This window comes from Cetorhinus maximus, chromosome 7, assembly GCF_964194155.1.
Source record: "Cetorhinus maximus chromosome 7, sCetMax3.hap1.1, whole genome shotgun sequence".
In the NCBI taxonomy this organism is placed as follows: domain Eukaryota; kingdom Metazoa; phylum Chordata; class Chondrichthyes; order Lamniformes; family Cetorhinidae; genus Cetorhinus; species Cetorhinus maximus.
In genome coordinates, this window is record NC_135885.1 from 6175451 (window position 1) to 6190529 (window position 15079).

The 15079-nt window shown below is 46.0% G+C and overlaps 2 protein-coding genes across 3 annotated transcripts in view; both read left to right on the forward strand.

Moving 5' to 3' along the window:
- The window catches only part of LOC144682565 (BTB/POZ domain-containing protein KCTD14-like), a 1380231-nt gene that overhangs the window by 1190355 nt on the left and 174797 nt on the right, over positions 1–15079 (forward strand). The gene's annotated exons all lie outside the window — the stretch shown is intronic.
- Positions 1–15079, forward strand: part of LOC144682558 (microtubule-associated protein 6 homolog) — a 54470-nt gene that overhangs the window by 37384 nt on the left and 2007 nt on the right. The window contains exon 3 of the mRNA XM_078544994.1: positions 13387–13621. Within this exon, the coding sequence (XP_078401120.1) occupies positions 13387–13621 (235 nt within the window). The remainder of the gene's footprint in view (positions 1–13386; positions 13622–15079) is intronic.

Sequence of the window (15079 nt, forward strand, 5' to 3'; positions counted from 1 at the left end):
CCAATGTGTTGCTTTGTCCTAGGTGATGATTAGCTTCTTGAGTGTTGTTGGAGCTGCACTTGTCCAGGCAAATGGAGAATATTCCATCAATCTCCTGACTTATGTCTTGTAGATGGTGGACAGGCTTTGTGGAGTCAGGAGGTGAGTTACTTATCACAGCCTCTGACCTACTCTTGTGGCCACAGTATGTATATGGCTAGTCCAGTTCAGTTTCTGGTCAATGGTAACCCCAGGATGTTGACAGTGGGGGATTCAGTGATGGTAATGCCATTGAATGTCAAGGGAAGATGGTTAGATTCTCTCTTGTTGGAGATGGTCATTGCCTGGCACTTGTGTGGCACGAATGTTACTTGCCACTAATCAGTCCAAGCTGAATGTTGCCCAGGTCTTGCTGCATGTGGACACCGATCTCAGCAATGAAAGAGGGAGTGGAGCAACTTTTCAAACATCCATCAAACAACACTTAGAACCATAGAATCATACAGCATAGGAAGGGGCCATTTGACCCATCATATCTTTGGAAGAGCTATCGAATTAGTTCCATTTCCTCTTGTCTTCCCCTAACTGTGTAAATTTCTCCCCCTTTGAACTGAGGATCCATCTCCTCTTTTAGCTGGATGTAAACGATCCCATGACGCTATTTGATGGCCATGCCTTCAGTTGCCTATCCCCCAAGCTCTGGAATATCCTCCCTACACCTCTCTACCTCACTTTTTAAGTTACTCCTAAATCACTTACCTTTTTGACCATGCTTTTGGTCAACTGTCCTAATATCTCCTTGTGTGGTTCGGTGTCATCTTTGTTTTATAACACACCTGTGAAGCACTTTGGGACATTTCATTACCTCAAAGGCACTATATAAGTATAACCTGTTGTTGTTGTTTTAGGCTGTATATCTGAGTACCATGCTAAAGGATGTTTTAACCCCACTGTACCAAGGCGTAAGTTCAAAAAATATTTTACAAAGTGGTCATGTTTCTCTCCCTGAGGGCCGGAACACCAGGGGTTTAAGTGGATACATTGTGAGTATAGGTTTCATAGTTTCAATTAAATAAAGAAGATTGAGGTGTTTGAGGGAAGATAGTGGCATAGTGGTAATGTCACTGGACTGGTAATCCAGGCTAATGCCCTGGAGACATGATTCCAAATCCCATCCCAATTGTGGAATTTAAATTCAATATAAAAAAAAAATCTGTTGTAAAAACCCATCTAGTTCACTAAATGTCCTCACTTGGTCTGGCCTACATGTAACTCCAGACTCTTAACTGCCCTCTGAAATAGCCTAACAAGCTGCTCAGTTCAAGGGCAATTAGGGATGGGCAACAAATGCCGACTGTGCCAGTGATGCCCACATCCACTGAAAAAGTGATTAAATATTTGATGGGAGTTGAGTCCAGAACAAGGGAGTGTAACTTTAAAATGTGAGCTAGGTTGTCCATGGGGTGAAGTCAGGGAGAGCATTCTCTCTTCACACAAAGGGTAATGGAAATCTAGAAGTCTCTCCCTCAAAAACCTTTTAAGGGTGGGGGCGTTAGTCCAGTGAAAATTTCAGGATTGACGTAAGTGACAGTATTGAGGGTTTTTTTTATTCGTTCATGGGACGTGCACGTCGCTGGCTGGGCCTGCATTTATTGCCCATCCCTAATTACCCTTGTCAGAGGGCATCTTAAGAGCCAACCGCTTTGCTGTGGGTCTGGAGTCACGTGTAGGCCAGACCGGGTAAGGACAGCAGATTTCCCTCCCTAAAGGACATTAGTGAACCAAATGGGTTACAAACTATGGTGGGTAGATAAAATTAAGACACAGACCAGTGACAATCTGCTTGACTGATGAGATGAACAGGCTCGAGGGCTGAATGGCCTACTCCTTACTCCCCTGCTCCCATGTTCTTCTCACTGAAAATAGAGAACAGAATTAATTCCAAAAAAAAATTCTACACTAATGACACTTCAGGCAGGGGAAGTGTTGCAGAGTAACAGATGCTTAATGCGGCACTATGCCTGAATCCAATCAGGGATTTGGTGAATGCACAGAGCTCCATAGAGATGCGTGCATGCAGCTGTGAAATAGGCGGCTCATGCAACCTGCTCATTATCCAATCAGACCCCATGGGTTTAATTAGTGGTCTTGTTCAGTCAACCCAGCAACTTGTTGTTATTTTGCCTCGTGTGAATAATTAGAAAGCCCTTGATTCGCCGATCAGACGGCCTCCAGTGGTCTGGGTGGTCAGGGGAAGGAAGGCAGGGGAAGGGGGTGGTCCTCCAAATCATATGTCAAGGGTCAGCCAGCACCGGGTTCCGGCAACAATGTGTTCAGAGCAAGTACTTAGAGGTAAAGGAAAGAGCTGCAAACATACAGCAGGTCTGTCAGTTCCTCCCTTGCTAATCCAATCAGGGACAGAGTGCTTCCATCTGGAGATTCTCTCTTTGTATTCATTCCCAGGATGAGGCCCTCACTGACAAAGCCCGCATTTACTAGCTGTCAGAGCTGAGGGTGTGGCAAGGCACATATCAGAGGGCAGTGACGAGTCAATTACTTTGGCGTGTCAGGCCTGACTCAGTCGGTAGCACGCCCACATTTGGGCCTGAAGGTTGTGGGTTCATGTCCCACACTGGAGGGATTTTGAGCACAAAATCTAGAGTGGCACTCCAGTGCCAATGAGGGACTGTTGCAATATAGAACATAACAACATAAGAAATAGGAACAGGAGTAGACCATTCGGCCCCTCGAGCCTGCTCTGCCGCTCAATAAGATCTTGACTGATCTTCTTGTGTTTCGATTTCCACATTCCCATCTAACCCCGATAACCTTTGATTCCCTTGCCTAACTAGAATCTATCTACCTCTGCCTTAAAAATACTCAATGACCCCACCTCCACCATCTTCTGAGGCAGAGAGTTCCAAAGTCGCACAACCCTCTGTGAGAAAATATTTCTCCTCATCTCTGTCCTAAAAGGGCGACCCCTAATTTTAAAACAGTGCCCCCTAGTTCTGGACTCACCCACAAGAGGAAACATCCTTTCCACATCCACCTTGTCAAGGCCGTTCAGGATCTTGTATACTTCAATCAAATCACCCCCTCACTCTTCTAAACTCCAGTGGAAACAAGCCCAGTCTGTCCAACCTTTCCTCATAAGACAACCCACTCATTCCAGGATTTGCCACCTTTCATATGAGACATTAAACTGAGGCCTGTCTGCCCCTGCAATTGGATGTAAAAGATCCCAGAGCCACTAATTTGAAAATGGGCAGGAGACTTATCCTTTAGTATCCTGGCAAATATTTATCCCTCAACGACATGATTAAACCAAAGCGGATTACCCAGTCAATGTCCCATTGCTGTTTGTGGGAGCTTGCTGTGTACAAATTGGCTGCTGATTTTTCTAAATTACAAGAGTGACTATACTTCAAAAAGTACCTGATTGGCTAAAGAATGCGTTGGTTCATCCTGAGGCTGAGAAAGGCACGATATAAATGCAAGTTTTTGTTTGGCATGGGGCTGAATCTTTCACCCCTGAGAGCTTTTTTTTATTCATTCATGCTTTGTAGGCTTTGCTGGCTGGGCCAGCATTTATTGCCCATCCCTAATTGCCCTTGAGAAGGTGGTGGTGAGCTGCCTTCATGAACCGCTGCGGTCCATGTGGTGTAGGCGCACCCACAGTGCTGTTAGGGAGGGAGTTCCAGGATTTTGACCCAGCGACAGTGAGGGAACGGCCGATATATTTCCAAGTCAGGATGGTGAGTGGCTTGGAGGGGACCTTGCGACCACCCGAGGAGTTGAAATTTGGTGAAAACCACATAACCACATTAAGGAAAGAGATCTTTGGCATTGGTTGTGGTGCTCACAAAGTTGATAACTGTCTGCAAACACTGGCTGACTGTCTTCTGATTGGCCTGAAGTCCTTTACCGTGAAAGTTTATAAATACTTTCACATTCGCGCCCTTCATGTCGAAAGACTAAAAGACCTCTGCCGATTTGTCGACCTGAAATATTCTAAATTGTTAGAGCACGGCAGCACACTATTCCTCTCTCTCCGAGCAGTGCCAGGCAGAATTTTGTTGATTTTCAGTGGCCTCTGTCATGTTTTTATAATGACATAAAGGCACCAATCGCTCACAAGGGAGTGGCTAAACACTTTCTGGGTTCATTTATTAAGACGAGGCGCAGGTTTACATGCACAGGAAGAGCTGTGTTTGTGTGTGTGTGCGTGTGTGCTCTGCTGCAAACAAAAGTAAAACTAAAACTGGATTGCATGACCCACTTCCTTTCTAGTGATGTCATGCTGCAATCCCTGAAAGGCACACTACGACAGTTTTCTCTCCCGAGACAAACGCCCAACACTGTTGAAGAAAGCCTGCAGTGACCCTTGCCCGAGATGTGGCTTCCTTTTGCTATTAAGCAAGAACAGCCTCCTTTCAGATGACAGGAGAGGGAGTTGAAGGAAACGATTTGTCAGTTTCAGATGTCACACTGCACGTTCGTACCCTTCCAGGTAATTTAGTCAAGAGGCTTAGGGAAAGATTTTTTCAAGTGAAACACAGAGATCCTCTTGCCATTTTTGGTTGAGAGTGTGAAAATTAAGGAAGAGGAATTTTGCAATGCGTCTGGAGAATTTTTTTCTCAATATCTCTTGAATTACTTGGAGCCTTGGAAACCTGTCTTTGAGTGCTCAGAAAAAGCTTGAGTGGACCCCGTTGACAGGCATGCCAGTGTGGGATAACATACAAAGCAGCCCTCGCCACTCAAGAATTCCCACCCTCAGTTTGATAGAGAAGAGTCGCCCTTCTGAAGGACAGACAATTGCGAAGCCCAATAGCAATCTCCCATCGCATGCCTGATTTGAATACTCAGAGAGCAGCTGTTTCTGAAAGCTGGGTCGACTCTTTTGATTCAATGAGATGGACAATGAGGCAGTTGCGTTCATTTTTTTATACGCCGGGCACCACAGCCCCTGCTGAACATACCTTTCCAGAAATGAAGGCCGTTTGATCATCTGAAAAATCACATCACAAAGTTTCTGCCACAAAGGCTATTTTGTCTGTGTGAGTGAATTTTGACCTGCGTTCTATGAATAGCGACTGAAAGACAAGCAGGCCTTTCGAAAATATTGCTTCAGTTGAGAAATACAGTCTGTAAAAGGACAGCAAGCTGAGGATAGGGCAGGTACTTCCAAAGAGCAGTAACCACTTATTATAAGTACATACTCACATTTTTTTTTTTTACTTACAAACAATTTTACATGAAAGCAATATTTATTTTTAATGGGCGGGGGTGGGTGTTCAGAGAAGGTGACCTCAATTTGTACATTTGTGCAGCACAGTTCTAATTGATTGGTGTCGAACTTGCCTAAATATGATGAAATTTACAAGCACATTGGGAAAGATGGTCACGCCATCAATTGGCCTCTGGATGAGCTAGCCTTCCCACCCTTGGAGGGAGGTGAGAAGGCAGCGGGATCCCCGTTCTGCATCTTTCTGGCCGATTACAGGGCCTCCCAGGCCTCCAAGCTCACCTCTGGTGGGGGCATTAAATTCCGCCCCTTCCTTAAAGGGCGTCAGTGAACCAGTGGGTTTTTGTGACAATCCGACAGTCTCCTGGTCACTGTCACTGACACCAGTCAGTGCCATGACCACTGCTTTTCTTGGTACATATTAATAACCGGGAATTAAAACAGAAAAATGCTGGAAAAACTCAGCAGGTCTGGCAGCATCTTGCGGAGAGAGAAACAGAGTTAACATTTTGAGTCCAATGTGACTCTTTTTCGGAGCATCAGCCATACAGACTTGAAACATTAACTCTGTTTCTCTCTCCACAGACGCTGTCAGGCCTGCTGAGTTTTTCCAGCATTTTCTGTTTTTATTTCAGATTTCCAGCATCCGCAGTATTTTGCTTTTCCTAACACCTTGGACTTGGATGTGCAGGGCACAATTTCAAAATTTTTCAGATGACACAGAACTCGGAGTCAGAACTGTGAGGAGGATAGTGATAGACTTCCAAGAGGTTGGCGGAATGGGTGGACATGAAGTGGACGATACCTAATGCAGAGAAGTGTGAAGTAGGAAGAGGGGAGACAATATAAACTCACTCACTCTTCCAGAACCACTTCATCCAACTCAGGGTCGCGGGGAGTCGAAGCCTATCCCAACAGGCAATGGGTGCTAGGCAGTGTACACCCAGGACAGGGCACCAGTCCTCACAGGGCACTCACTCGCACAGAGGGCCCACGTACCACAGCCAATCCACCTAACCAGCACATCTTTGGAGCACCCAGAGGGGACCCATGCAGACACGGGGAGAAGGTGCTAACTCCACACAGACAGACACCCGAAGTCAGGATTGAGCCTGGGCCCGCGGAGCTGTGAGACATCAGTGCTTCCCACTGCACCACCCATGCCACCTGCGATGTAAACTAATGGGTACAATTCCAAAGCGGGTGCAGGAACAGAGAGACCTGAGGATATATGTTCACAAATCATTGAAGACAGGTTGAGAAAATGGCATGTGGAACCTTGGGTTTTACAGGTGCACAGAATGCAAAAGCAAGGAAGTTATGATGAACCTGGTGAGTTTCTGTAGTGCATCTTGTAGATGGTACACACTGCTGCTACTGTGCATCGGTGGTGGAGGGAGTGAATGTTTGTGGATGTGGTGCCAATCAAGCGGACTGCTTTGCCCCGGATGGTGTCAATCTTCTTGAGTGTTGCGGGAGCTGCACTCATCCAGGCAAGTGGGGAGTATTCCATCACACTCCTGACTTGTGCCTTGTAGATGGTGGACAGACTTTGGGGAGTCAGGAGGTGAGTTACTCGTCACACGATTCCTAGCCTCTGACCTGCTCTTGTAGCCACAGTATTTATATGGCTAGTCCAGTTCAGATTCTGGTCAATGGTAACCCCCAGGATGTCGATAGAGGGGGATTCAGTGATGGTAATGCCATTGAATGTCAAAGGGCGATGGTTAGATTCTCTCTTGTTGGAGATGGTCATTGCCTGGCACTTGTATGGCACAAATGTTACTTGCCACTTGTCAGCCCAAGCCTGGATATTGTCCCAGGTCTTGCTGCATTTGGATGTGGACTGTTTCAGTGTCTGAGGAGTTGTGAATGGTGCTGAACATTGTGCAATCATCAGCGAACATCCCCACTTCTGACCTTATGATGGAAGGAAGGTCATTGACGAAGCAGCTGAAGATGATTGGGCCTAGGACACTACCCTGAGGAACTCCTGCTGTAATCTCTGTCTATGATAGACTTATAACACAGCAACAAGCTGTCTGTATAACCACATAAAATATTAAAATGATACAGCACAGAAGGAGGCCATTCAGCCAATCAGACCAGTGCCAATCTCTGGTAAGGCTATCCAATTAATCCCACACCCATGCTCTTTCCTCCTAGCCCTTTATATGTCTCCCCTTCAAGTAATCTGGGTAAAATAAAAAGCTACTCCTTAAATGGTTCGACAGCAGATAGATTGATGAACCAGGAGGTCAGAACTACACAAAGTACAGAAACCCTTATGGCTGCAGCTGCTACCCACCACAAAATAGCCTTCAGGATCTGGCCTGATTGAACGGATTCTATGGACACTCTCTTTCAATTACAAACAAGAGCCACCAGTGCAGGTTGGAGACTCAAACACAGCCTCATTTAACATGGTCTCTCAAACAACAACCCGTATTCTTTTGTGACGGGTTTGACTCCAGTCAAGTTTTTCTTCGAGCCCTGGTTGGTCTCAGTTTTGAGAGGATAGTGGAAATATGGAACTCTCTCCACCCCCATCCCCCCCTCCAAAATGCTGTTGAGGCTCGAGCATCAATTGAAAACTGAGGTTGATAGATTTTTGGGGTAATAGGGCTGGCTAAATTTCTCTTTCAGAGAGCCTGTATGCACTTGATGGGCCAAATGGCCTCCTTCTGTGCTGAAACTCTAATTAGTCTAGGCACCAGGATAGCTACCCTATCAAATCCCCTCTGGGTCTTATATGTTTCAATAAGATCACCTCTCATTCTTCTGAACTCCAATGGGTATTAGGCCCGACCTGCTCAACCTTTCTACATAAAATAAGCCCCTCACCCCAGGATGCATCATGTAACTGGTTTTGTTCGAAGGATTGATTGCATGAATTCCTTTTCAGATGTCACGGTGGCAACTATTTGCATTTATATAGCGCCTTCAATGCAGCAAAACCTCCCGAGGTGCTTCACAGGAGCGTATTCAATCGCATAAGGAGACATTAAGACAGGTGACCAAAACGCTCAGTCAAAGAGGGAGGTTTTAAGGAACATTTTAGAAGAGGAAAGAGAGTTAGAGGCAGAGAGGTTTAGGGCCTTGGCAGCTGTAGGCATGGCTGCCTATGGTGGAATGATTAAAACCTGGGATGGACAAAAGGCCAGAATTAGAGAAGGTATCTCAGAGAATATTTTAGTTACGTTACGAGGAAAGGTTGGACAAGTTTGGCCTGTATCCGTTGTAGTTTAGAAGAATGAGAGGTGATCTTATTGAAACAATTAGGGGAGAATTCTCCCCCACCGTCAGGAGGGTTGTGTGGGGGAAGGTGAGGACGGGCGCGGACCCGATCGGCGCCCCCGATCGGGTCCGCGCCGCCATTTTACGTGGGCAGGCCAATTAAGGCCCGCCCAGCGCGATGCGCACCCGGAAGCGCTGTGCGTTCTCTGTGCGGGCGGTGGGGGAATTCCCTGAGTCAGGAGTGCGCTGTTCCGCGCATGCGCACGAAAGGTCACAGAGATCTTCCCGAGGTGCCTCAGGGAGATCAGTTTTAAGTTTGAAAAATTTTGTTAAAGAAAAAAAATTTTAAGGCATGTCCCCTCATGTGACAGTGTCACATGAGCTGGGACATGGTCAATGAACTTTAATGAAAAGCTCTATTTAATGTATAAACCCTTCATGAAACCTCATCCCGCCCGTGGATGAGGTTCCATGAAAAATACGAAGGCCGCCTGGGCTCTTCACCTGCCCCCTGCCAACCTTAAGGTTGGACGGGCAGCTTTCTCAATAGGTTCAATTAGTTAATTAATGGCCTTAACGGGCCTTTGACAGTTTGGCGGACGCGCTCCCGCTGAACTGAAAATCTAAATGATGCGCGGTGACGTTGGGACACGTGCCTGACCTCACCCCGTGTCATTTTGCGCCTCGGCGAGCAGGCCCCTCCCCTGCTCGCCGAGCCAAAAATTCTCCCCATAAGATCCTGAAGGGACTTGACAGAGTGGATGCTGGGAGGATGTTTGCCAGAACTAGGAGACGCAGTTTAAAAATAAGGGGTCTTCCATTTAAGATGGGGCAAAGTTTCTTTCTCTCACAGGGTCATGTGTCTGCAGAACTCTCTCCTCCAGAGAGTGGTAGAGGCGGGGCCATTGAATATTTGTAAGGCAGAGGTAGATAGATCCTTGTCTAACAAGGGAATCAAAGGGTATCTGTGGGGGGTGGGTGTGGGGCTTTATGGGGGGTGGGGTAGGCGGGAAAGTGGCGTTGAGGACACAATCTGGTCAGCCATGATCTTATTGAAGCAGGCTCGAGGGGCTGAATGGCCTACCCCTGCTTCTAATTCGTATGTACATATTGTATGTTTGTCTGGTTATGGGGCTGGAAGAGATTACAGAGGTAGGGAGGGAAAAGGCCATGGAGAGATTTGAAAAGCGGGAAGGCCATTTTAAAATTGAGATGTTGGTGGGGGAGAGTTCTGGTTATAAGCTGCAGCTTGAATGTACGGCCTGTTGGAATATAAATGCGCACGGTGGGTATTGAAAGGCTGTTTCGAGAGCTTTGCATGGTCAGCAGGAAATGCGACAGGCAATGGTTTGTGGTACCCCCTTCAGAGGCTGCTGCAGTGTAGGAAACACTAGGCCCCTGAATGTGGGCTCGCAAGGGTAGCTCACTGTGCGAGCGGGAGGTTGATATGAATTACCTCACGATGCCCAAATCCATAGGTTCAGGTGGGAGCAGCCAGGCTCTCTGCATGGAATAGAGCTCCTATGAGGCTCCACGTATATACAAGGTGGAAAATCTACCTTAAATATTAAGTTGGGTGCAGCCTGTGGACAGAATAGGCTGGAAAGGCTAATGGCCTGTTCAAGTTCCATCCTTTCTGCTTGTGCTGCAACACAATGGCATTGCGGACGGAGTCAACCATGTTTCACGGGTAGCACCCTTAGCCTCTGACTCAGAATGATGCGGCGTTCAAGCCTCAATCCAGAGATCTGAGTGAATGGTCAATGCAGACGCATCCAGTGCAGTGCTAAGGGAGCACTGCATCAGCAGAAAGCGTTATGTTATGAATGAGACCTTAAACTGAGGCCTGCCCTTTCAGGTGGATGTTAAATTTCCTATGGCCATTATTTAAAAAAAAAAAACCACAGTGTCCCGGCCAATATTGATCTGTCAACTCACTTCACTAAAAAGACAGATGATCTGGTCACCATCAAATTGGTGTTTGTGGGATCTTGCTGTGTGCAAATTGGCTGCCGCATTTCCTACACTACAACGGTGAGTATGCTTCAATGCTACTTCATTGATTGTAAAGTACTTTGGGTTGACCTGAGAAGGTGAAAGGCGCTACATAAATGCATATCTTCCTCTTGTGATGATATCTTAGCCAGCAGTCTTTCAAGGAGCGGTGGCAAAGACATTGAACTGTTTTGAATTTTGTGTCTGTCTTCACAGTAAAAGACATAAATTACATACCAGAAATAGAGGGTAACCAAGGAGTTAAAAAGAGTGAGGAAATTAAAGATAACTAACATCAGCAGAGAAGATGTATCGGAGAAACTTAAGGGGCTGAAATCTGACAAATCCCTGGGCCCTGATGGCCTACACCCGAAGGTTCTAAAAGCGAGAGCTGCAGATATAATGGATGCGCTGGCTACGATTTTCCAAAATTCCACAGGTTCTGGAATGGTCTGCGCAGATTGGAAGTTAGCAAATGTAACTCTGCTATTCAAGAAAGGAGGAAGAGAGAAAACAATTAACTACAGGCCAGTTAATGACCTCTGTCATCAGGAAAGTGCTGGAATCTCTTAGTAAGGGAATCTTAACAATGCTCTTAGAATGTCACAGTATGGTCAGACAAGGTCAACATGGTATACAAAAGGGTTTGACAAATTTATTAAAGTTTTTTAAGTATGTAACTGGTAGGGTAGATAAAGGGGAACCAGTAGATGTAGTATACCTGGTTTTCCAAAAGGTAAGGTTCCGCACAAAAAGTCAACACAGAAAATAAGGCTCACAGAGTTGGGTAATGTATTAGCATGAATGGAGGATTATTTAACAGACAGGAAGCAGAGAGTAGAGATAGTTGAAGCATTTTCAGGTTGGCAGGCTGTGACCAGTGGAATGCCACAAGGGTCAATGTTGGGGCCTCAGCTATTTACAATCTATATTAATGACTTGGATGAGAGTAATGTATCTAACTTTGATGACAATACAAAGCTAGGTGGGACTGTAGGCTGTGAGGATGACACAGAGAGGCTGAAAAGAGATGTAAACAGGTTAAGTGAGTGGGCAAAAAGGTGGCAGATGGAGTATATTGTGGGGAAATGTGAACTTGTTCACGTTGATAGTAAGAATAGTAAATAGAATATTTTTTAAAAGGTGAGAAACTTGTAAGTGCTGATGTTCAAAGAGACTTTGGTGTATTCATACAAGGAATGTAGAAAGTTAGCATAAAGGTACAGCAAGCAATTAGAAAGGCAAATGACATGTTGGCCTTTATTGCAAGGGGATTAGAATATAAGAATAAGGAAGTCTTGCTAAAACAATATTAGACCTCATCTGGAATACTGTGGGCAGTTTTGGTCTCCATATGTAGGAAGGATGTCCTTGTATTGGAGGCAGTACAGAGAAGGTTCACTAAATTGGCCCCTTGAATGAGAGGGTTGTCCGATACAGATCTGGACCTTGGATGAGATGGTGATCCTATGATGAGAGGCTGAGTAAATTGGGCTAATATTCCTGGAGTTTAGAAGAATGAGAGGCAGTCTCATTAAAACATACAAGATTCTGAAGGGGTTTGATAGGGTGGGCTCTGAGAGATTGTTTCCCCTGGTCGGGGGATCTAAAACACGGGGGCACAGCCTCAGGATGAGGGGCCGATCATTTAGGACTGAGATGAGGAGAAACTATTTCACTCAATGTGCTGTGAATCTTTGGAATTCTCTACCCAGGGGGTTGTGCATGCTCCATTGTCGAATACATTTAAGGCTGGGATAGATGGATTTCTGGTCTCCCACAGGGAATCAAGGGATATGGGGAACGGGCAGGAAAGTGGAGTTGAAGCCAATGATCAGCCACGATTGTATTGAATGGCGGAGCAGGCTTGTCAGGTTATATGGTCTACCGCTGCCTCCTAGTTCATATGTTCTTTCCTTCTATGTCCTGAGGGAAGATTGAGTAGACCAGGCCTATATCCTTTAGAGTTTAGAAGAATGAGAGGTGATCTAACTGAAACATATAGAGCAGAATTTTTGGCTAGTCGGGTGGGCGTGTGCCCAACCCGAGTGAGCGTAAAATGATAGGCGATGACGTTGGGCGAGCGTCCCGACGTCATCGCGCACTCGCGCGATATTTTGGCCGGTCAGCAGCGCGCCCGCTGAGAATTAAGCGGCCCTAATAAGGCCCTTAATCAACTAATGGATAAGAATTCTTTGCTGCCCGCCCAACCGTTCGGTTGGTCGGCGGGCGAAAAGGCCAAGCGGCCTTTGCGTTTTTGGCAAAATCTCATCCACGAGCGGGATGAGGTTTCGTCCAGTGGTTTAAAAAAAAATGCTTTTTGCACTCCTGTTCAACATGTCCCTGCTCCTGTGACAGAGTCACCCGAGGGGACGTGTTTTCCTTATTTTATCATTATATTCTTTATTTTTATTAATAAAAACCAGCTGCCGCAGGGAGCCTTTACTGTTCGCGTGCGCGAACTTTAGCGCTTGCGCTCCTCCCCCTCCCCCTCCCCCTCCCCTTCCCCCGCCCCAGCAGCAAAACTCTTAAGAGGTTTGACCGGCTAGACGCAGAGGAAATCCTCCCCCTGGTCGGAGAGTCTGGAACACGGGGCCACAGCCTCAGAATAGGAAATCGGCCATTTGGGACTGAGAACGAGGAGGAATTTCTTCACTCAAAGGTTTGGGACTTAGCGGGATTCTCTACTTGTGAGAGCTGTGGATGCTCAGGCATTGAATACACTCAAGAAAAGGTCAATAGATTCTTGGGCACTAAGGGACATGGGGATAGTGCAGGAAGGTGGAGATGAGGTTGAAGATGAGTTATGACCTTGTTGAATGGCAGTGCAGGCTCATGGGCTGAATGGCCTTCTCCAGCTCTTATTTCTCAATGCCCTTTACTCAATTCCAACTCAGCAGATGAATCTTTGTCTGTTCCCACAGGAACGAGTTCAGGCCCTGGACAGCAGATGTCAAACCGACGAAGATTGTCAAAGCAAAGCAGCTGTACCACCCTCCAGATACTAAAGTTGCTCATGAAACCAGTTACAACACCACCTTTAAGGGGCAGTTTAGCAAACGGGCAGAAATTATCAGACCAGGGATAGCAGACAACAAGGTGTCCGAGCGCAGGAAGATGCGCAGCCTCTATAGCGAAGCCTACAAGGAACCCGCCAAGGTAAGACAGAGATCCCATCGCCATTCCTCACTCTTCCAATAGTATTGCCAGCATGAGGTGAGACAGTGGTGTAGTGGTCATATCACTGGATTAGTACTCCAGAGGCCCAGGCTAATGCTCTGGGCACATGGGTTCAAATCCCACCATAATTTAAATTCAATTAATAAAAAGCTAGTCTCAATAATGGTGATCATGGAACTATCAATGACTGTTGTAAAAAGCCATCTGGTTCACAAATGCCCTTTAGGGAAGGAAATCTGCTGCCATTACCTGCTCTGGCTTACATGTGACTCCAGACCCACAGCAATGTGGTTGACTCTTAAATGCCCTCTGAAATGGTCCTAGCAAATTAAGGGCAATTAGGGATGGGTAAAAAATGCTAACCTTGCCAGCAATGCCCACATCCCATGAAAGAATAAAGCGGGAAAAAATAGTGGAGGTGGTTGGGATTCCAGAACCAGACAACTAACTCTTGAAATTAGAACCAGGTGTGAAATAAGGGAACACTTTTTCACAAAAGGATAGTAGAAACCTGGAATGCTCTCCCACATAAGACAGTGGATGCAGGGGAACAATGGGAGCTTGCAAAAATGAAATCAATGTATTTTTGTAAGGTAATGGTATTAAGGGAATATGGATCAAAGGGAGTTGAGATATAGGCCAGTTATGATCTAATTAAATAATTAAATAGTTAGGCTCAAGGGGACTGAATGACCTCCTCCTGTCCCTATGTAAATCTTTCTGCCTCGCTCTCTTTTAAGATCGAACTTGAGTATTGCTGAAAAAAGAGACACATTATCAAAAGCTTTCCAAACAGCATGCAACAGGATAGATGCAAGAATGCCAAGTTTCAAAGGGAGCAACAGTTTACACTGCATGAGAAAAGAGTGCTGATTGGTTGGCAAGACAGGTCTGATTGCAAGCCTGACTGATGGTCTTAAATTGGTTGTTACTGTAACTCTTACCACACTCAGTAGTCCACTTACACTTGCTAGAAGCTACATATATTCACCCACAGGGACCTGCCCTTTGTAGACAAAACGAACATGTCCAGGCATTGCGCCTTTTTTGATTTAAACGCAAGGGGGACCATAGCTCCCTGGTGCATTCTCCATGGCAACGCCTCATCCAATCAGAGCTGCCTTACCAACCAATCAGCACCCTTTTCTCATGCCGTATAAATTGTTGCTCTCTTTGAAATTTGGCATTCTTGCATCTATCCTGATGAGTGCAAGATGAAAAGCTTTGACAGGGTGTCTCTTTTTTCAGCAATGCTCTTTTAAGATCCTGAAATCTGCCTCTTTGACTAAGCTTTTTAATCAGCCCGTCAATTCCCTCTCCCACATTCCCTCTCTTCAGCTGTTCTCATTGGGCTTCTTCAGAGCATTTTGGAACATTTCCTCTATTTTGACAAGGTGCCATTTAAAGGCAAGCTATTGTACTGCAGCACACACACAC